The sequence below is a fragment of the Eublepharis macularius genome, chromosome 4, assembly GCF_028583425.1.
Source record: "Eublepharis macularius isolate TG4126 chromosome 4, MPM_Emac_v1.0, whole genome shotgun sequence".
NCBI lineage: Eukaryota > Metazoa > Chordata > Lepidosauria > Squamata > Eublepharidae > Eublepharis > Eublepharis macularius.
Genome location: NC_072793.1, coordinates 158,105,394 through 158,126,955, shown reverse-complemented (window position 1 = coordinate 158,126,955; position 21,562 = coordinate 158,105,394). Strand labels below are relative to the sequence as shown.

Sequence of the window (21,562 nt, the reverse complement as noted above, 5' to 3'; positions counted from 1 at the left end):
GTTTGTGCTCCGTGATGATCCATCAGAGGAAGAGTTGCCTGCAGTTAGCTCTCAAATTGACCCAGCTGCAGCTGACCTCAAGTCAGATGAAGAGCAGCAAGAGACCAGGTTACTGGCTGATCAGAAAGCACAGCTCACACCCTTGCAGTTCCCACGCTGTCAGGTGTAAGAATGTAGGATTACAAGACGCATGAGCCATTGTCAACTACTGAGATGGATGAGTAGTTTCAGGATGACTGCTAAGTAATTAGCTGGGAATTTAGCTCATTAGGACTTCGCCATAAAAATGGCAACAAGTATACTTTACGGCTGCGCCACTGTCCTTACTGATACCCAACCTCTGGAAAGCCAACCTGTGGACTGGCCCTAATTTTTGGCTTCTCTGGAACGCTGATCCTTGGAGAGGACCTGACTTTTGGCTTTCCTGGAACCCCTGACCCTGGACTGATTATTTGGACCTCTTGGCCCTGAGCTGAACTAGCTTGCCAGGTTCCTGGAACCCTTGACGTTTGGACTGTAATTACTCTTTGCTGCCTGGTTCTGACTGGCCTCCAAACTCTGGCCCCTGGGTAACTGTGCCAGTACAGGTGCTTGCTCGCTCCATTTTAGTTTGTGTTCTGAATGAGTTCTGCCTAGGGTTGCCAACCATCAGATGAAGCCTGGAGATCTCCCAGGATGACAACTGATCTCCAAAGTACATAGATCAGTTCCCCTGGATAAAACCATTCCTGTGGAGGTAGACTGTATGGCATTATGTCCAGGTCATTCCTCTCAGCAAACTCTGCCATTTCTTGGCTGTGCCCCTGGATCTCCAGGAATTTCCCAACCTGGAGTTCACAACCCTAGCTCTGCCTCCTGAAAAAAAAGAGTTGCAACAAGGTATTGCAATACTTGGTATTGAAGTAAAAGCCTCAGACAAACTCTAGGTAAAATTAGATTTGTAACAAAAATTAAATCCTACCTTCTCCCCAACAGGGGCTCTCTCGTCCATGTTATCCTCACAACAACCCTGTAAGGTAGGTTAGGCTGAAAGCATGTGCCTGATGGCGTCACCTGGACAGGCCCACAGTAACTGGTAATCCCCCCGCACCCATTTCTTCCTCTTCTGTCCTGTGGCAGGGAGGGGAATGGGGTGTGGCTGGCAACCCTATGCAGCTCAGATATATTTCATTCAGGATGAGAATCAACATTGCTTCGTGCTGACTGTGCTGCTAATACAGCACAGGATAACATTGGGTTCACATGAGACAACCCAGCCACTTCCTTCTAAGCCTTTTATGAAGCCAGTACAGCAGGCTGCGCGAGCTCAGTCAATTCTGTGAAATTCTTACAAGAGCTCAAGGAAATCTGTCTGCACTTGCAGTTCCTCTTCTCCCTCCCATTGCCCTGGCTGGACTAAACTGCCAACATCTTTGGCAGTGATTGAAGTGGGGCCTTAAGAGGTCCGTCTTCAGTTACTGCTGTTGATAGCATTCGTCCTCATTGCTGCTATCCAGGCAGGCTTCCTTGTTGCTGGCAGACTGAATTCCCACCAAGTGCTCTGCAGCTCCTGGGTAAGTGTGGGGCAAACTCCAGAAATGGGAGCAAGCCAGCTTTTGGGTACTCACTAAGACCTTCTGTCCAACCCAAAATAAATGGACTTTTTAGCGATAGTAAATTGGTACCAAATAAGAATCTGTTCTGCTGACTGGGGGTGGGGCTGATTGTTGAGGCCCGTAATAGGAAAAATGGCGCATGCAGCCATTCTCTTCCATAACAAAGATGCTGGTGTGCGCCCTGTTGTTCCAATAAGTTTCTATTTCCTGTCCCCCAAAGTTGTGCACTTTGGCTGTCAACCTGCTGGGGCCAGATTTCTGTGACCCACTTAATGCACTGTATTCAGAATAGGGAGAGCATGCACAACATGCTTGTCCCTACGTCCCAAAATTCATTGACTGAAGATAACCTTCCCTATAGTACTCTGAGAGAACATCTACATTTGCAAACTGTACAGAAGGTTTAAAAATTAAGTCATAACAAAAAGAAATCAGATTCAGAACCCAGCTGTGAAGCTGCCAATGAAGAGGCCTTGGGTCCCAAAGATGTTGCTGGTGAGCCCCCCCCCCCCACAACCTGGTAAGTCACTGCACCCCCAACTAGTTGCCGGGGAGGGCTGGCACTCCTAAATCAGGGTCATATGGGGGACTGGTAGAATCTTTGCCTGGGGGCCCATGGTGGCTCTCAGCAGCCCTGTTCATTTGAGGTCATATTTGTCTTCATTTCTTGAGTGGAGGAGTGGTTGGATACTCTGTTCTTTTCTTCTTTCACTTTCTCACTAATCCTGTTATGCTTGAGAGAGGAAAGCTCTGACAAAGGGAGCTCTGACTCTCAAAAGCTCACACCCTGGAGATCTAGTTGGTCTTTAAGGAGCTACTGGACCTGAATCTTGCTCTTCTACTACAGACCAACAGGGCCACTCACCTGAAACTTACGCTGAGCCGCAGCACAGAGAGAAGCCAGTTCTCCAAGAGTAAGTACAATCTTAGTAACTTCCTTAGAAAGAGGATATGTTTTGAGTGGGTTAATTTGAAATAATGCTACAGAACTAGGTATGTAATATTTCTGCAAATCTTTCAGCCAGGAAGACCCTGTTTTTTTACCCGTAAAACAAACAAATGCAAGGAAACATTGCAATATATGGAATTTGCACAGTCTTATAGAACCTAGGTTTATTTTACTGCTTTAACAACTTTAAATGCATCATTTGTGCATATTAAATGATGTGGTTTTGTATATTTATGTAATGTAAAAGAATCAGTACCTTACAGTGGAATCTTAAAAAGAGTTACATCGTGTGTAGCTGTGCTGACGTTTGCACTGTTAGTTTCCCACAAACAAAATTGCAGGTACAATTAATGTGGAGGAAGGGAATGCTGTACCCTGTTTTTGTCCTCTGATAGGGAAAAATAAAAGTTGAAAATAGAAAAAGAAAAAAGAAGCAAAGGTATGTTATTTGAGCAGTTATGTAACGTACAGGTTCACGCAGCCATTATAAGGCAAGCCAACAGCATATTTATTTATTTATTTATTTATTTTGATTTATAAACCACCCATCCTCAAGGGCTCTGGGCGGTGAACAACTGTTAAAACCAATAAAAAGAAAACAATAATTCTAAAATCAACATACAATAAACAATAAAATAAATTAACCAAATACATATTTGGCTATCAAGTTAAACTTTGTAATACCAAAAATACTGACTTATTCAATTGTGTCTTAGGATCATACACATTATGGCATGATAATAGTGGACAAAATTAACCACATTTAAACAATATATATATGCTTGAAAATATATTGTACATGCATGCAGTAGACAGTGGTGCGGTATAGAGCAACGTGACCCCTGGTTAACAGAGATGGTTTGCCATTGCCTCTGCAACCCTGGTCTTCACGGGAGGTCTCCCATCCCATTACTAACCAAAGCTGACCCTGCTTAGCTTCTGAGATATAAAGATCAGGCTCCCCTGAACTATCCAGGTCAGGGCAGTGCCATATATAGAGGCAGTATCAATATGCCTAATTCTCAACATGCAGATAGTTAAATTCACTACAGATACTTAAATTCACAGAAAAGGGCCACATAGAAAGGACATTTATTTTTTCTTCAATTCTGGAATGAGACCCTAAACCCTAAAAATGAGACCCTAAAAAGAAAAAAGAAAAGAAAAAGAAGGTTGTGTACAGAAAGCATCAAAGAGAGAATAGTTGTCTGAGCAAGTGCACACAACTGTTCTCTTCCTCACATATCGTCTGCCTTTCAAGAAGAGTGGGGGAGAATAAGCCGAAGCTGCTGCCCTCCATCCCTTTTAGTTGCTAAGGCACCAAAACGCGGTGGAAGGCAGAGGAAGAGGGAAAGGACCCCATGGCTTCCCCTGGTGCTGAAGTAACACTACTCCCCACCATCACTGAGGCAGCAACTCTTGAGAGAGAAAGGAAGGAAGGAGAGAGGGCGGGAGGGTGAAAGTGATCAGGGCTGGTGCGCCCATTGAGGCAGGTCCGGCCCCCGCCTCAAGCACTGGGGCACCAGAGGGGACGCTGGAGGGGGCGCTAAGGGCGGGGGCGCATGCCATGGAGCTGGTATGCCTGGCCCGCAGCTACTGCTGCCTGCCAGCCCCGCACCACGGCCGCCATTGCCAACACACGCCCCCTGGCTGGGCGCAGCAGCCGCGGGCCAGGCACAGCAGACATCCGTGGCGGCATGTGGAACCTCCCCAGCCTCCCGCCGTGCCCGACTGGGAGCATGGGCAGCCTCTGCGTGCCGTCCCAGCCACTCACCGGCCAATGGGGCTGGCTTGCTGCGTGATGACATCACACACAGTGATGTCATCATGCAGTCTGGGGGGGTGCATGCGCACGCACTCTGTACACACATGCATAGGGGCAGCCACGGGCACCAGAAACTCTGGCACCGCCCCTGTAAGTGGTCATACTTGCCCTCACGATATTAAGGCTTATAAATATGGCAATATCATAAGCCCCTCTCCTCAGGTGTTTAAAACACAGACAAGCTGCCTGGCTAGGCAGGAGATGGAAAAGTACTGGAATGTGAGAAGTGAAGTAAGGCTAACTTAGCCCCACACCCCAGAGGTTGTGCATAACCATAGAACAATGGAGGTCTCCAGAAGTACTTGAATGAATCCATTCACCCACCTTGGAGACAGTTCACCAGCCTTATTGTCTCATCCTGGAGAGAGTTTCCTAATACTTCGTCCCACCCCGGGAAGGGTGGGACATTAAGGCATTGTTTTAGGCCAGAGACTCTCATGTTTCACAGTATATCTGACTGTCCTGCCGTGTGCTCTGGTCCTTCCACACGCCCTCAGATGGCATGTCTGAGCCCTTTCGTCCTCTGCTCGCCATGAAGTACTGCTCACTGAAGCTGCTCTCCCTCGGAGCTTCTGGACCTGGTAACTATAAAGCCAACTCTGCAACTCTCTCTAACTTTCCTCCCTGTTCTTTTTCTAGTTAACTCTGTGTGTGTGCTGTGTGTTTTGTGTGCAATTGATCTTAATATTTTAAATAAAAATCCCTTCTTGATTGACTATCTGCCTGCTTATTGAAAGGGTTCTCTAGAGGAATGGATCGTCGTAGACACAAGATCCCATAGTTACTGGCCTCTCGCATAGCTGTCTGCCTTGCTTGCTAATTCCCCCACAAACTATTTTATTGCAAGGAGACAGATTCCGGTAACGAGGGAGGGAGGGTTAGGGGAGAAAGGGGACATGATTGACTGAGAAGGAGAAAGGGAGGAGAGATGAATGACAGACGGGGTTGGGGGGAAACAGAGAGGAGATGAGTGACAGAGTCAGGGCTGCCGAGAGCCCTCCTCAACCACCACCCCCTCCTCAAAATACCAAACCAAACCAGAAGCAAGCAGAATCAGGAAGATTCTCTCCAGCCAGGCCCAACTCAAAACAGCGAAGCACACTAGCAATTAAATTAAGTCCACTGAATAAAGTGAGATATCAGTCTATCATAAAGTACTGAAAATATTTTTAAAATATTTCTACTAACCCAAAACAAAATAGCAGACTCACAGCAACATGATGATGCTTAAAGAGAAGGAAAATCCGTGAAATGTGAAAAATTAGTTTTATCCAGCAGAGAGGAGGCAGCTGCGAACCAAGCTACAAGTGACGCCTGACACAGGTTGGACACTTGTCAGCTTCCCTCAAGTTTTGATGGGAAATGTAGGCATCCTGGTCTTGCAGCTGTAATGGAGAGCCAAGCTGTAAAACCAGGACACCTACATTTCCCGTCAAAACTTGAGGTAAGCTGACAAGTGTCCAACCTGTGTCAGGCGTCACTTGTAGCTTGGCTCAGTCAAGTCTCCATATGCTGTCTTTTTGCACCTGCCTTAACTTTAGAGATTCTAGTCCCTGGATGATGACATCCAACAAGTTCCTGTTCCAGTTCCTGCTCCCTCCCTCTTCCTCCTGCTGCCGCTCTCTCGGCCTCCATAAATAGAAACAGAAAAAGAAAGAAAAAGAAAACAGGAGCAGGGGCAGATTTGGCGATTGAAATGACCCTAGAAATAATTTCCAGAATGGCTCAATCCATGCTCCTGATCAGGTTGAAGCTACCCCTCAAAAGGCATAGAATTGATGAGCTCTTTTGAGAGCAAGTGTCAGCAAGTCTCCTCGGAAGTAAGTAGATCCAGAGGAGTTAGCCGTGTTAGCCTGTAATAGCAAAATAATAGAGACCAGTAGCTCCTTTAAGACTAACCAACTTTATTGTAGCACTAGAAACAAAGACAAAGCAAAAAGACCAAATATAGGGATTGTGCAGTCAGCTGAGAAAAACAGAGTCCCCACTGCAACATTAACCAATCAACCAAAGATTATTCAAAGTGCACGCAATGCATAAATCACATCTGGTAGTATAAATTCATAAATATATAATTCATGAACATCAGTGTTTATCAATGACGCTGACATTGATGAAGCACCTGTGAAATTGTAATGCATGAGATAACGGTGGTAACTGGCAGATAAATTGCGTGCCCCTGAGGAAGCACAGTGTGAAGACAGCACATGTGAAACGGAAGCGGCTGAATGACCGTAGGGCAAGGACTTCTGGGAGCAGACACCGGCTGAAGGACACAACACCACCTGCCGTCTATTTTGCACTTTCTGCACTTTATTGACTGATCATTGACCATATACATTTGCAGATAAAAGTGGCTGGTTACTGTATCTGTCAGAGGCTGTATGAATATTGTACATTTATGAATTATATATTTATGAATTCGCACTAGAAACAAAGCCTGTTGTGCAAATAAATGCAACGGGCTGGGGCTGGGAAGGGCTGGCAGGCAGGCAGGGGGTCTGGGGAAAGCTGAGAGGCAGGAGGGGTCTGGGGAGGGTTGGCAGGTAGGGGGCAAGGAGGTCTGGGGAGGGCTGAGACAGGAGGGGTCTGGGAAGGGCTGACAGGTGGAGGGGTCTGGGGAGAGCTGAGAGGCAGGAGGGGTCTGGGGAGGGTTGGCAGGTAAGGGGCAAGGAGTGTGTGGGAAAGGCTGAGACACAGGGGGTGACGCACCCACTGCCCTGTGAGCCCTGTTGGAGCCTGGGTGCATTGCTCTCGGCGGAGCCAGGGTGATGGGAACGGCACGCTGAGGACGCTTCACCCCTGCCCCAACTCTGCCAAGAAAGACGTGCCTCGGCCCCAGTGGGGCTCATCCTTGCCCCGGTTCCACTAAGAGTGTTGCACCTCGGCTCCAGCAAGGGTCACCGGGTGGCGGGCACGTCACCCTCGCCATGGCTCTGCCGGGAGAGGTGCACCTCATCTCCAGCAGGGCGCACCAGGTGGTGAGCACTTCACCCTTGCCTTGCCACTCTGGCTCCACCAAGATAGGCACACCTCGGCCCTGGCGGGGCTCATGGGGCAGCGAGCACTTTGCCCTCACCGCCACTCCACCGGGGCTTGCAGGCGTCACTCTTCCTGTGCTGCCCTCCTTCTCCAGCTGGGCTGTTCCACGGCACACATTTTATTCTGGTGCGCCTGTGCAGGCACACAAGGATAAATGTGAGTCGTTGGAAACCCGCTAAGACAATTATGTTATAGGATAAGCTTTTGAGAACCACAGTTCTTTCTCAGATGCATCTGTTTGTCATATGCATCTGTTTACTAAGCCCAGCAAACAACTTCCTGTTACTGTGTTTGCTCCCCCCCCCCCCACTTTTTTCCAGCATTTTTTTTAAAGAATGGTCTCCATGGCTGCAACGAGGCTGAGACAAACATGGGCCCGTCAACCAACCTGGCATGCCTCAATCCACCCCACCTTTCTAAATCTCCCTATCTTTGTCTATTCTGTTAACTGAAGAACAGGAAACCTTTGGATATATTATGTTGAGAAAGGGGGGGGGGTTATTTCCCAAGAATCTATCAAATTAGTGAAAGGGTGACCCCCCCCAATTGCATAAAGTGAGACTTACTTCCAAAATAGTAATGAGTCTAGTAACACCTTTAAGACTAAGATCCCCCTTGCCCCCTACCTGCCAACCCTCCCCAGACTCCTCCTGCATCTCAGCCCTCCCCAGACCCCCCTTGCCCCCTACCTGCCAACCCTCCCCAGACTCCTCCTGCATCTCAGCCCTCCCCAGACCCCCCTTGCCCCCTACCTGCCAACACTCCCCAGACTCCTCCTGCATCTCAGCCCTCCCCAGACCCCCTTTGCCCCTCCACCTGCCAACCCTCCCCAGACCCCTCCTGCGTCTCAGCCCTCCCCAGACCCCCCTTGCCCCCTACCTGCCAACACTCCCCAGACTCCTCCTGCATCTCAGCCCTCCCCAGACCCCCTTTGCCCCTCCACCTGCCAACCCTCCCCAGACCCCCTTTGCCCCTCCACATGCCAACCCTCCCCAGACCCCTCCTGCATCTCAGCCCTCCCCAGACCCCCTTTGCCCCTCCACCTGCCAACCCTCCCCAGACCCCTCCTGCGTCTCAGCCCTCCCCAGACCCCCCTTGCCCCCTACCTGCCAACACTCCCCAGACTCCTCCTGCATCTCAGCCCTCCCCAGACCCCCTTTGCCCCTCCACCTGCCAACCCTCCCCAGACCCCCTTTGCCCCTCCACATGCCAACCCTCCCCAGACCCCTCCTGCATCTCAGCCCTCCCCAGACCCCCCTTGCCCCCTACCTCCCAACCCTCCCTAGACCCTTCCTGTCTCTCAGCTCTCCCCAACCCCCCTTGCCCCTCCACCTGCCAACCCTCCCCAGACCCCTCCTGCCTCTCAGCCCTCCCCAGACCCCCGTTGCCCCCTACCTGCCAACCCTCCCCAGACCCCTTCTCTCTCTCAGCTCTCCCCAGACTCCCCTTGCCCCTCCACCTGCCAACCCTCCCCAGACTCCTCCTGCGTCTCAGCCCTCCCCAGACTCCCATTGCCCCCTACCTGCCAGCCCTTCCCAGATCCCCCCCTTCCGCCAGCCCTCTCCAGCCCCAGCTTTCTAGAGCCCATTGTATTTATTTGCGCAACAGGCTTTGTTTCTAGTGCTACAATAAAGTTGGTTAGTCTTAAAGGTGTTACTAGACTACTATTTTGGAAGTAAGTCTCACTTTGTGCTATTGGCAGGGAGAAGTCACCCTTTCACTAATTTGATAGATTCTTGGGAAATACCACCACCCCTCCCCCTTTTCTCAATAATATATCCAAAGGTTTCCTGTTCTACAGTTAAATGTCTTTTAACGCCCCAGCCAAGTAGGGGTAATAGAACAGACAAAGATAGGGAGATTTAGAAAGGTGGGGTGGATTGAGGCATACCAGGTTGGTTGACGGGCCCATGTTTGCCTCAGCCTCATTGCAGCCATGGAGACCATTCTTTAAAAAAATGCTGGAAAAAAGTGTGTGTGGGGGGGGGGGGGGGGGGCGGGGGGGGAGCAAACACAGTAACAGGAAGCCGTTTACTGGGCTTAGTGGCTGCAGTCTTTTGCCATTTCCTGGAATTAATGCCTGTTTGCTGTCCCCTAGTGATTGCAGGTGGTACTGCAAACTGGGTGCATTTGCCGGCCCTCAAGAGCCGGGGAGGGCTTGGGAATTTTGTCCCCCAGTCTCTCTCTCTCTCTCTCTCTCTCTCTCTCTCTCTCTCTCTCTCTCTCTCTCTCTCTCTCTCTCTCTCTCTTGGTGGCCCTGCAGAGGAGGTGTGAGGAAAAGAAAGAGAGGGGGGGAGGAAGACACGCCTGGTCATTGCCTGATGCTAAGTTTTTTATATCTTAAAACAAGTTTCCCAGTGTCCTTTTTTCTTCCACAACTTAAGCGCCTGACTTTTTCTAAGAAGTGACCGGAGCACTAGATTACCAGAATACCTCTGTGATCAATAGCTTCATCCAGACACATTTAGTCAATATCATCATGATGTTATCATGTTACAAGAACCATCCCATGTGGACTTTCTCCTTGGTGTTCACACATTTATTTCTAAGGCACCCCTGGGGTCCTTTGGAGGGACCTTGGTCTTCTCCATATCCTGACACCTCAGAGAGTCTAAAACAATTAGAGACTTCCGGTGTAAGACAACCAGTAGCTTTCTCTTTCTACAGGATTAAAGAGTTGTAGAGCCTTACATATTAGGCATTATTTACAGGCATTATTTGTTTTCTAGAGACTCTCCAATCTCTAAATCAAAAAGAGTCCAGTAGCACCTTTAAGACTAACCAATTTTATTGTAGCATAAGCTTTCGAGAATCAAGTTCTCTCCAATCTCTAAGTATCTAGCTCTCCCAATTGGTCAGCATACATTTCTTCTGTAATTTGGTTTAGAGAACAAAGTACAATAAGAGTATATACCCAGAATTGTCCCCTGTATGCTTGACCCATTTTGAAGTCAGTGAATGTGTAGCCCCTGGTACAGTATGCCACTTTTATTTGCTTTGTTAAAAATATTAACAAAAATATGATGAAGAGATTCCATACAGAAGCACAATAAACAGAAAATCAGTTATCAACTGCTGTATATGTTCTGTGCCATCAAGTTGATTCTGACTTGCAAAACCCTGTGATTTGTTGGGGGAGAGTGCCCTCAAGTCATAGATGACTTATGGCAACCCCTGGTGGGGTTTACCTGGCAAGAGACTAACAGAGGTGGTTTGCTGTTGCTTGCCTCTGCAACCCGGGTGTTTGTTGGAGGTCTCCCATCCAATCACTAACCAAAGTTGACCTTGCTTAGCTTCCAAGATCTGTTGTGATTGGGCTTGCCTTGGCTATCCAGGTCAGGGCAACCCTATTAATTAACAACCTTCAAAATGTCCTAACAGCCTTGCTCAGATCTTGTACACTGGAATTGTGGCTTCCTTAATCTAGTCAAGCCATCTCATTTTGGGTCTTCCTTTTCTCCTACTGCCTTCCACCTTTCTTAGCGTTATTATATTTTCCAGTGAGTCTTGTCTTCTCACAATGTGACCAAAGTATGATAGCCTCAGTTCCAGGGATAATTCAGGCTTGATTTGATCTAGAACTCACTTATTTGTCTTTTTGGCAGGCCATGGTATCTGTAAAACTCTCTTCCAGCATCCCTTCCAGCACCACATTTCAAATGAATTAACTTTCTTCCTATCCACTTTCTTTATTATCCAACTTTCACATCCATACATAGTAATGGGGAATATCCAGGGCTTTTTTTCTGGGAAGAGGTGGTGGAACTCAGTGGATTGGCAGCACACAGGGCAACTCCTGGCAGGAGGTGGTGCCCCTGGTACTACATGTGTGCACGCAAAGTGTGCATGTACTTCTGGGACTGCACTGCACGATGATGTCACTTCCAAGAAGTGATGTCATCATGCAGGGTGCAGCCACCCCCGGAAGCACTCCTGCAAGAGACAGGAGTTTAAATTGCCCTCCGTGTCACTGGTGATTTAAACTACCCCCCCTTACTCCAGCTGACTGGCACCAGTCAGCTGGAGCAAGGAAGAGATTTTAAAGTTTGAATTGCCCTCCATGCTGCTCCCCCTCCCCCTTTGCTGGAGCAAGGTGATTCCTTCACCCAGTGCGAGAGGGGTGAAGGGATTCTCTTGTTCCTCTGGCATCAGGTGAAGTGGGCTTTTTTCCCAGAGATCTCTATCTGGAGATTGGGAGCGGGGCCACCGGCCACCTGACCATTTTCTAGAGGTGCTGGAATGCCATTCCACCACATTTCATTAAAAAATAGACCTGGGAATATCATAGTATGAATTATCTTGATCTTTGTCCCCAGCAATACATTCTTATTCTTAAGGATCTTTTCTTGTTCCATCACGGCTACCTTTCCAAGTTCAGCGACTGCTGGACAGTATTGTCCCATTTTTATGCAAGAGTGCCATTGGTTAGGAAATTTAACATCCCGTGAATTTTTGACTTTTATTTTTAATGGCAAGTTTCAGTCCATTATGACTATGAATACAAAACTGAGGAGATTTGAGCTGAGCTGGACTTGAATGGCGAAAAGTTGGGGCCTCAGTGTTCTACATAACTCCTGACCTTCCCTTGGCCCGAAAAAGCAGAATGAATTATACAAAATAATTAAGTGAGCATAATATATGTAAAGCTACAGATTTTGGGCTTTCTTTTCATATACAATAGACACAGGTCTAGCATTAGCAACCAAAACTGCCATAGACTAAAATCCTACGAGTTAGGGGTTTTGTTCACGGGGCCACAGTAGAAGCACTTCAGAGTTTCATTTGAGAGACACCTGCATTGTCCTTGAGCATCATTTGCCAGCACCAGGAATCATTTGTGCGTCTTGTTTCCTTTCAGGAGCTGTTGCCGTAATGATAAGACTTGTTGTCTGTGTTGTCTTATGCCTACTCATCCTTGTTCTTCTCATCATTATAGTTACTGATTGGTCTTTGCCAGGTGAGATTTATAACACTATTCTTAGTCCTTGGTTTTATGTCATTCATAGCAATGTTGTGACTTCTGAAAGTCTGAATGGAGGAATCAAGGGCTGATTCCGCACACATTGGACAATTCACTTTAGCAATTGTTTGGAAGTGCATTTTTTGTTTCATATAGGAAAAATTCAGTTCCAGATGATCTCTAAAGAGGATTGGAAGTGCATTATCCAACGTGTGCAGAATCAGCAAGGTCAGTGACCCTATGGTCCTTGTCTCTGTCACAAGGCTGCCCCCCACTCCTGCATTCAGATGCTTATGGAGTAGATGTTGTGTGGAGAAAGGCCCTTGGGGATGCTGTGTTGGGGAGGGGACTACAGAGGGAAGCCTAAGCCTCTGTGTCCTGCCTTATAGGCCTACCAGAGACATCTTTTTGGCAACTGTGTGAAACAAGGTGCTGGATTAGATGGGCTATTAGTCTGATCCATCAGGGCTGCCCTTACGTTTCTCTGAAAGTCTCCATGGTGCTACATGGTGAGGATCTGATGTACTTGTTCAGTGTGTCTAATCATATCAGACATTGTGGCTTCAGCAAAGACCATGTTATTTATTTTACTTTACTCTGCCTACCCAGTGGAGATCCAAAGTAACTTATATCATTCTCCTCTCCTCCTCCTTATCCTCACGACAACCCTGTAAGGTAGATTAAGCTGAGAGATTGTGACTGGCTCAAGTCATCCAGTAGCAGAGCAGGGATCTGAATGTGGGCCTCTCAGGTAGTAGTCCAGCACTCTATTATACTGCACTGACTCTCAGGTTGGCGGTGATACCTTTTGTTGCTTCCTCATATGTAAGGAATGTTGCATTTCTTAGCTTAAAATGCTAATGTTAGAAGCATGATAAGCTCCTGCAAAGATTTCTTCTAGGCAGTTCAGTTACTCAGTTTGCCATGTTACAGGTGGAACAGAAACCCAGAAAGATTAAAGCGTTTTTGCAAAAAGTTTCCCTGGAAAGCTGGGTGCCATCTGAAACTTGAGCTCAAATGAAACTGGCGTTTGAGATGTGCACATGTGCCATTCTGCACTGATATTGTCACATGGCTGCACATGACTCTCAGCAACAACTGGCTGATAGTTTAACACTTTGATGATGAACTTGAATTCACCTGAACATGTGCAGCTGCCTTATTCTAAATCAGCCTCTTGGTCTATCAAGGTCAGCATCCTCTTCTCGGACTGCCAGTGGGTCTCCAGGATTACCTACTACCTGACTGTGTAAATCAGAGATGCTGAGAAATGAGCCTGGGACATTCTGCATGCAAAGCAGATGTTCTGCTGCTGAAACAGATGATAATGATTGCTCTAAGGACAGTCTATCCAATACATCTATTGTAAGCAATAGGTTAAGGCAAGCTGGTGTCTTGCACTTTAAAAGGTATATGTGAGTGATATGCCTGTGCTTTTGCCAAAAGGAGTCAAGCAGCTTTGGTAATGCTCCCATGGCTACGAATTGTAATACCAGCAGTTGATCTAAATCACAGGAGATGGGAGGAGATCCTCCAAACAGTGTTTTGAGTGAGTTAGTGGTAACCCCTGGAAATTTCCCCTGGTGGAACCCCGGAAAACAGCACTGCCAACATGGCGACATCATTTCCGGATGAAAATTCAGAAGTGATATCACCCCCATCCCACCCCATAATGCTCTAAGAATCCTACAAATCTCTATGGTAAAGACCATAGAAATTGGTGGAATTCCTAGAGTGTCACTGTACTCTGTGTCACTCATCATTTCTAGGGTTTCACCTGAAAATGGTGTGATGGCATTGGCATTTCTCTCCCTTTTTCATTTCACTGCTGCTGGTGACTCAGAATGGTTTAGTTAGAGTGTTGGACTAGGATCTGGGATAACCAGGTTCTAATCCCCAATCTGGTATAGAACTTTGACGAGTGACCTCTGGCCAGTCACACACTCTCAGCTTAACCTACCTCACAGGGTTGTTGTGGGAATAAAATGAAGAGGATAATGTAAGCCACCTTGGATCCCCATTGGGGAGAAAGGTGGGATATAATTGAAGTAAATAGAAATCAATCAATAAATAGATTGGTGGCGGGTAGTTGGGTGCAGCAGGAGGGTATTGCCTCCTGCCACTTTGCAACTCCTACCTCCAAATGAGGAAAGTCTCTGTGTGTGAGGGCTTAGTTCCTGTTTCCTATGCTTTCCAGTGACCCTTTACTTTAGAAAGAAGAAACTCGCCCTTGAGAATCTCTGTGGGAGAAGAAGAACTTAAATGCCAATGGTGTCTCATCCCCTTGGGTTTGGTCTTCAGAGGAGATTTGAATTGCTTGTAAAATGGGGATGCTTTCTCCTGTTTGTAGTAACATTTGTGGGTTTATCTGAAGGGCTGTTGTAGTTTCTGTAAATATTCCTGCCTCTACCGAGGTGGTCCACTTCAACAAAATAATCTCTTTGGGGAGCTGTGGAATTTCCATCCTCGAAGATTTTCAAGAAAAGTTTGAGCAGAAGTCTCTTTGGGGGGATCTTTGCGTATGAGATGATAATGTGATCCATTTGAGGGTGCCTAATTGTGTTGCTTTGCACCCAGAGGATAACTTTCCCTCGCTCTTTCTTTAGTGAAGGTCTTGGTGAGGGAATCTAAGCAGCACTATTCTGATACGGATGTCCCTCCCCGCTGTGGTCCAGCATGCCCAGATGGATGGATTAACTATGAAGGGAAATGCTACTTTTTCTCAGAGGAAGAAAAAAACTGGACTTCCAGCCAAACCTTTTGTGAGTCCTATGGCTCGTCCCTGGCTGTGATTGAGACTGAGCCAGAAAAGGTAAGACCAATAAATGTACATGAGAAGCTTTTAGGACTGAGAGAGAATAATTTGGTACAGAGCTGGAAAGAGTTGTGCAGGGCTTACTAGGAATGCACAGAGGAAACCTTTGATGTAAGTAGGGGCCAATTGCTGCTGCAAATCCAGGGAAATTCACAGTGGCAATAGAGTATCCACATGGAAAATTTACCCCCTATTTTCTTGCCTCAGCCCTCCAGGGTTGCCGTTTCCCCTGCCACTGGAAGGCTTTTTTGGATTTAAATGATAACAACAATAACATTTGATTTCTATACCACCCTTCAGGACAACTTAACACTCACTCAGAGCAGTTTACAAAGTATGTTATTATTATCCCCATAACAATCACCCTGTGAGGTGGGTGGGCTGAGAGAGCTCTGGAAGAACTGTGACTTACCCAAGGTCACCCATTAATATCTAAATTGCTATAACGTTATAACTCCATATTCCAACAATGTACTAGCTCCCAACTTTCTTTTAAATGTGTATGTATGTGTACACACACACACACACACACACACATATTTCTAGCCTTTTAGTTTTAAGGAGAAATGTGCAGCCAGTACCTTTTGTAAAAAGTGAAAACTGGGAACTAATATATTGTTGCAATAGATTGTCATAACTTTATAGCAATATAGCTGTTTCCAATTTTTTTAATCCATTTTTTTAAAGCCTTCAGGTGGGTGGAATGGTAGCCATAGGGACTGAAATAGGAAAAATAGAACCGATGTAGTTGCGTCACATACATTTGATTTTAAATCATATATATGCACGCTAATCATGTGTGTTCTTTGGTATTCATAACATCTTTCATCCAGCTGGTCAGGATAAAAGTACAAGACTGCTTTGATTCCTGGTAATTCATTAATGTAGCTGAAGAAACAGTAGATTTATTGCTAAAATCAAAGTGTATGGCTTCTGAACAGCACACTTTTAATTATAAAGCTTATTACCTGCTTTTTCTTCATGTATCACATTGATTGAAATTAACTAGGACTTTCTTGGATTATCTATTTACCTAAAATAAAGAATGCTTTGTGAGTGTTCCCAGCCATAGCTATTGTTAGAGTCGATAACCTTGAGTTGTGATTTTAATCCCGATCTCACTCCGATTGTCCCTGCCTTCTGGCTACAAGCCTCTGAGAAGTGGGGTGGTGGTGGTGGTTCAGTATGTGTGTGAGGGGTTTGAGTCCACCTACGGGGAATCCAACCCCCCAACTCCTTTTGGCCCAGTACATTGCTGCAACCATCTGAACCAGCCCCCCTCAGTGGCTTTGGTTGCTGAAAGTGGGAGTTGTGTGTACATGCAACTATGGAGTAGTTATCCTTCACCTCCTAGCCCCTGGCTAGATCCTCTCACTGTTGCATTGCCAACTTCCAGTTGGGGCCTGTAGATCTCCTGGAATTACAATTGACCTCCTGATTACAGAGATCAATTCTCCTGGAGAAAATGGCTATTTTGGAGGATAGACTCAATGGCATGATACCCTTCTGAGATCTCTCCCCTCCCCAACCATGCCCTCCCCAGGCTTCATGCCCTTGATCTCTAGAGGTCAGTTGTAACTCCAGGAGATCTCCAGGCTTCACCTGCAGGTTGGGAATTCACTGATAAGCTGTTGCTAAAGGCCAAACTGGATGTTAAAGCATACATGTGTCCAACCCATAGACACTCTCATCATTTCAGAGAGGAATGCAGCCATTTAAAAATGCTGGGTCCTGATTTGGCCTGCAGCATGGTGAGAGAGACAATCTTGTCCCCCTGTGCCTTTTCAAGTACTGAAACATCCAGAGTGTGTGGTGTGTGTGTTTGCATCTTTGCGGCACTTACATAACCAGATTCTTCCTTAAAATGGTGTCAGCATCCACAAGTTGGACCCATGGATGCCATAATGTCTAGTTTGGCCCTGAGCCATCCCCAGTATCTGTTTTCTTCCATCATGCCTGTCTTGCCTGTCTAAAATAGACTTTAAGATTTCTGAACACATCAAATGTCACACATAGTCAGGGAAATATAAATAGTTAGCTGCTGCATTCAGCTGTTGTTTCTAATGTCTTAATGTTTGAAATATTTTAATGTTCTCTGCCTTAGGGACGCTGAGTTGGGTTTGGGGGAAAGATGCCCTAGAAATGTTTTAAATAAATAGATTTTTTTAAAAAAATGCTGTTTGCCTTTGTGTGCATGAAAGGTGTTCATTCTGCGTTTCAAGTGCTCTGTTGATTACTGGATTGGCCTCCAGAAGGAACTTGACCAGACTTGGAAATGGGTAGATGGGACAGAATTAAACAGCATGTGAGGCCTTGTTCCTTTTTATTAAATATTTATTCCTCACTTTCCTGCCCATTGGGGACCCAAAGTGGCTTACAACACCATCATTTCCTCCTCCATTTTTTCCTCACAACAATCTCCTTGTGAGGTTGTGATGCGGGAGCAAAGGTCCTGCCCCTTTCCATCCACCACGAATACCTGTTTGGTAAGTATGCAAAGTAGCCAACAGCCAATCAGGGTCCATGGGATGCTGGAGGAGCCAGACTGGAAGAGGGAATGGAGAGAAAAGTCCCATTGTGTTCAGGCGAGGTTTGAGCTTCCAGAGCAGTGGTACTCACTCTGTGGCTTGCCAAGAGCCGCATTCATAGTTACCATCTGCCTACTACTGTACTCCTCTACAAAACACACACATACATTAATATAAGAAATAAGTATTAATATTAAATATATAACCTTTTTACCATAGAACCTTTGTACATGTAAGGCTGTCTCTCCCTGCCACTTTTAAACCAGCCCTTAGCCAGCCCTTGTTTATTTAGAACGAGGCTTCCATCTCTACCTTCCTACTCATTCCTTGGTATGAGGCACAGCAATTCAGGTAAGAGACTGAGATTGCCAAGGTGCCTGGAGGACAGCATTGCTGACTGTGGAGAAAGGGGAGTACCTCATGGTGGCCCTCTTGCGCTTTTCCTGGATGTCTGCCATGGGGGGTGGTGGTGGAGTTAGACTTGCCAGTCCCTTGGTGGGGCCAGGAGATCTACTCCAACTCTCTCACCTGGCTGGGAGGGGGGAGCGCGGGAACTTGGTGCTGGGGGTGAAGTGTGCTCCTACGTGCTCCAGAACACTCCTGTGCAACACATGTTACACCAGGAATGATGTCATTCCTGGCACGACATGGAAGTAATGGGACATGCCATTACTGGGGGTGACTAAGTAAAGATTGGCCCCCAATTTAGTGTTTATAATAACATTCGATTTATGTTTGGGGCCCATTTTTACTCAATTGGCCCCTGTCACAACCCATTACTTCCAAATCACGCCACAAATGATGTCATTTCTGGCACAATGCAGGGCACTCCGGAGGTAAGTGCCCCCACACACAATTTCCACCCATGCCTACCCTATCCCCTGATTTGACCCCCTACCCCCACCCAGGACCTGGCATCCCTAATGCGAGTTTCACTTTCTATTCTCTGTGACCAGCTTGCTCTTCTCACAGCAGCTTTTTCAGGTACTGGGTTGAAGGCATAAAGGCTGTGGAGAAGGGTGGGGGTTGTTTAAGAGGCCAGACCCTTCTTTTCCATTCCTGGCATGAAGTCCTCAGCTCAGAGAGTCTTGAAGTTTACCTATCCTCCAGTTCCTTCAGCAGTGGATGTTTCAAAGTGAGAACCATCTGCCAACCACAATTTTTACTAGGAAGCCTTGCTTCCTTTTCTGGAACAGGGAACAGGTGCCACACTGGGGAACGATACCCCAAAGAGCCACATGTGACTCCTCCTGAGCCAGAAAGTAAGCATCACTGCTCCAGAGAGTGAGATTGGAAGGATCCTTTCTCAGGAGACTGGGTTGTCCCAGAGCCTGGCTTTGGGAGAAAGTAGGCTAATACAGTGAATGAATTCTTTAGGAGACAGGTTCCAGAGGAGAATGTTAAAGATATCCATTCTCAGGAGACTTTGTATGGCTCAAGACCCTAGCTTTTGGGAAAGGGGGGAGCTAAAGATCTAGGAGGAGCTCACCTTGTAGGATTCCTGAAATTGTGGAAACGCCAAAGATTCACCTCAAAAATTTTATAGACTCGTTGATGACAACCACTGGACACAGAGAGCAGTTAACTGAAATGTTATAACTGAATCAGCCCAGTAAATGTGTATTACATTTGTAAGTAGTTTCAAGCCTCTTTTTTGAACATTCTTATTCCTCTGTCTGATAATGGGAGGGTATGAATGAACATTACTGTCCCCCACACCCCGTTTCCCCTGTTTTTCATATGAAGTCCTAGGGGAGGGCAAGGCATTTCTAGACCATAATGCACACATACCAGAGAGAAGGTTGCTAGCATCATCATAACTGTAGTAGGTAGCAACTCTAATTGGCTTGTGGTAAATTCCCTCATTCCACTAGATAATCAGAAGATGCTAATCTGTACCATGCTGCAGCTTTATCCCTCTCATTACTCTCTGGTAAAGGCACTGCCTCCACCCACCCATCCCCTTCAGTGGGCCATAGTGGTGGAGGCTGTGACATTCCCAGCACCCATGGTCTGAAACACTGAATTTCAGACAGGATTGATATTCTCCCTCTAATTCCTCATTTCTGTGGGTATTAGAATTTCAGGAGGGAGAGAATGACTCCATATTATCTTTGTAACCTTTGGTTCCTTTCAGAACCCATTTGTAGTCCCTGTGATAAGGAGGAATGCAGGGATTAAAATCAGATTATTTATTTGTTTGTAACTTTTATATCCCACTTTATGACAATTATTCTCAAAGTGATATTGGAGGAGGATGTAATTTGGAGGTAGGGTTAAGTTACTGATAATGGGAGGGTATTCTTTGAAAGAACCCACAGCATGGGGCAACCAAAAAACAGATTCAGTGTTAAATTAGACAAAAAATCAGTCTAGACCAAAGATGTCTGACTCATTTGTTATGAGGGCCAGATCTGACATAAATGTCACTTTGTCAGTCCGGGCCATGTCTTCCATAACATTTAATGCCAGGTACCAGAGATGCGAACTTTATAAAGGACACAGGCAAACCAAATTAATGATATTATTTTTTACTCAAAATACAGACATGCTTAAAACATTAACACTCTCACAGAAAAGCCAGAGTCAGACAATCCAGAAAAGTGGGTGTGCTCTCCACATAGAGGTCCCTGCTCTTTCCCCTTCCCTTGCTGTTCCTTATACCTGCAACTGTCTTCCAAAACAACAACATCATATCCCTTCTCTCTGTCCTCAGAATCTACCTTTTCTTCGGCATAACACTAAGGCCCATCTCCAACTCAGGCAAAGCTGATAACAATGAAACCAGTCTCCTTCCTCCACCTTCATCCCTCTCTCATCTCCCCTGTGCCTCTTTTAGATTGTAAGGTCCTTGTGGCATGGACCTGCTATCTCAGAGGTTGTAGTGCCCAGGAAGGAAAAAAAATCAGCAACCTGTGCACCATGACTTAACTTCTAGGAAAACCTCTGGTGTGACATTGGGTAGCTCTAGGAATTGCTTGAAACTCCATTATATCCATGGTTCATCTTGGCTGTGATCTACGAAAAAGCAACTGCCTAGCCTGGCTTGACTGAGTCACTTTTTTTACACTTATGTTGCAGGTTGGAGTTGAAAGGAGAAGGAGGAGATTGTGCATTTCTGAATAGTGACTTTGCAGTTTGCTCACGTTGCCACAGAATAAGAAACTGGATCTGCAGCCATCCTGCTATTTATACAAAGAAAAAGAGCTATTCGTCAAGAAAATGACACAACTTGGGAGAACTGTGTTAAGCCTTCTCATAAAGTGCATGGAATTCAAGTTCATACCTACAATTACATGCCAACCCCTAACCCCAAATCTAAGGATCTGTCTTCTCTATGGCATTTGCTTTGCATGAGAGAAGATTGGTTCAGCTGCATAGCCACGTTGGACTGCAGTAGAAGAACAAGATTCCAGTCCAGTAGTACCTTAAAGACCAATGAGATTTTCCAGGGTATAAGCATTTGAGAGTAAAGCTCCCTTCATTAGATACAAGAGCTTGTATTTGACAAAGGGAGCTTCACTCTCAAAGATTTATATCCTGGAAAATCTTACTGGTCTTTAAGGTGCTACTGGAATCAAACCGTGAAAAAAGATGAAAGTGATATCGCGATTACTTACTAAAAGACAAAAACTAAACTCCTGAAAGAACCCCATTGGAGCATAATATATTCAGAGCTTTTCCACACAGGTTATTTGCCTCGAGTTCCATGCTGCCGGGAACTATATTTTCCCCTGGTACCCCACAGCATTGTGGTATATTCAGATACCTCCTGGTTTTTCTTGGCTTTCCCCCCAGTGTTTCCCAAATCTGTTTTGCTACAAAGTTTTGAGAAAGATCTGTGACTA

The 21,562-nt window shown here is 46.2% G+C and overlaps 1 protein-coding gene across 4 annotated transcripts; it reads left to right on the top strand.

The window, feature by feature from the left end:
- The first annotated feature begins 1,406 nt into the window (after positions 1-1,406).
- Positions 1,407-21,171, top strand: LOC129328907 (C-type lectin domain family 2 member B-like). Of its 4 annotated transcripts, XM_054978227.1 has the most exons (6): positions 1,407-1,553; positions 2,443-2,509; positions 12,270-12,368; positions 14,978-15,183; positions 17,388-17,491; positions 20,796-21,171. In XM_054978227.1, exons 3-6 carry the CDS (start codon positions 12,284-12,286, stop codon positions 20,938-20,940), a joined length of 540 nt encoding a protein of 179 aa, XP_054834202.1. In that variant the 5' UTR covers positions 1,407-1,553; positions 2,443-2,509; positions 12,270-12,283; the 3' UTR covers positions 20,941-21,171. The 4 variants fall into 4 exon arrangements, with proteins under 4 accessions (XP_054834202.1, XP_054834201.1, XP_054834200.1 ...); XM_054978226.1 differs by lacking the exons at positions 1,407-1,553; positions 2,443-2,509 and adding an exon at positions 4,879-4,950 and having other exon boundaries at positions 17,409-17,491; XM_054978225.1 differs by lacking the exons at positions 1,407-1,553; positions 2,443-2,509 and adding an exon at positions 4,879-4,950.
- Positions 21,172-21,562: the final 391 nt, after the last annotated feature.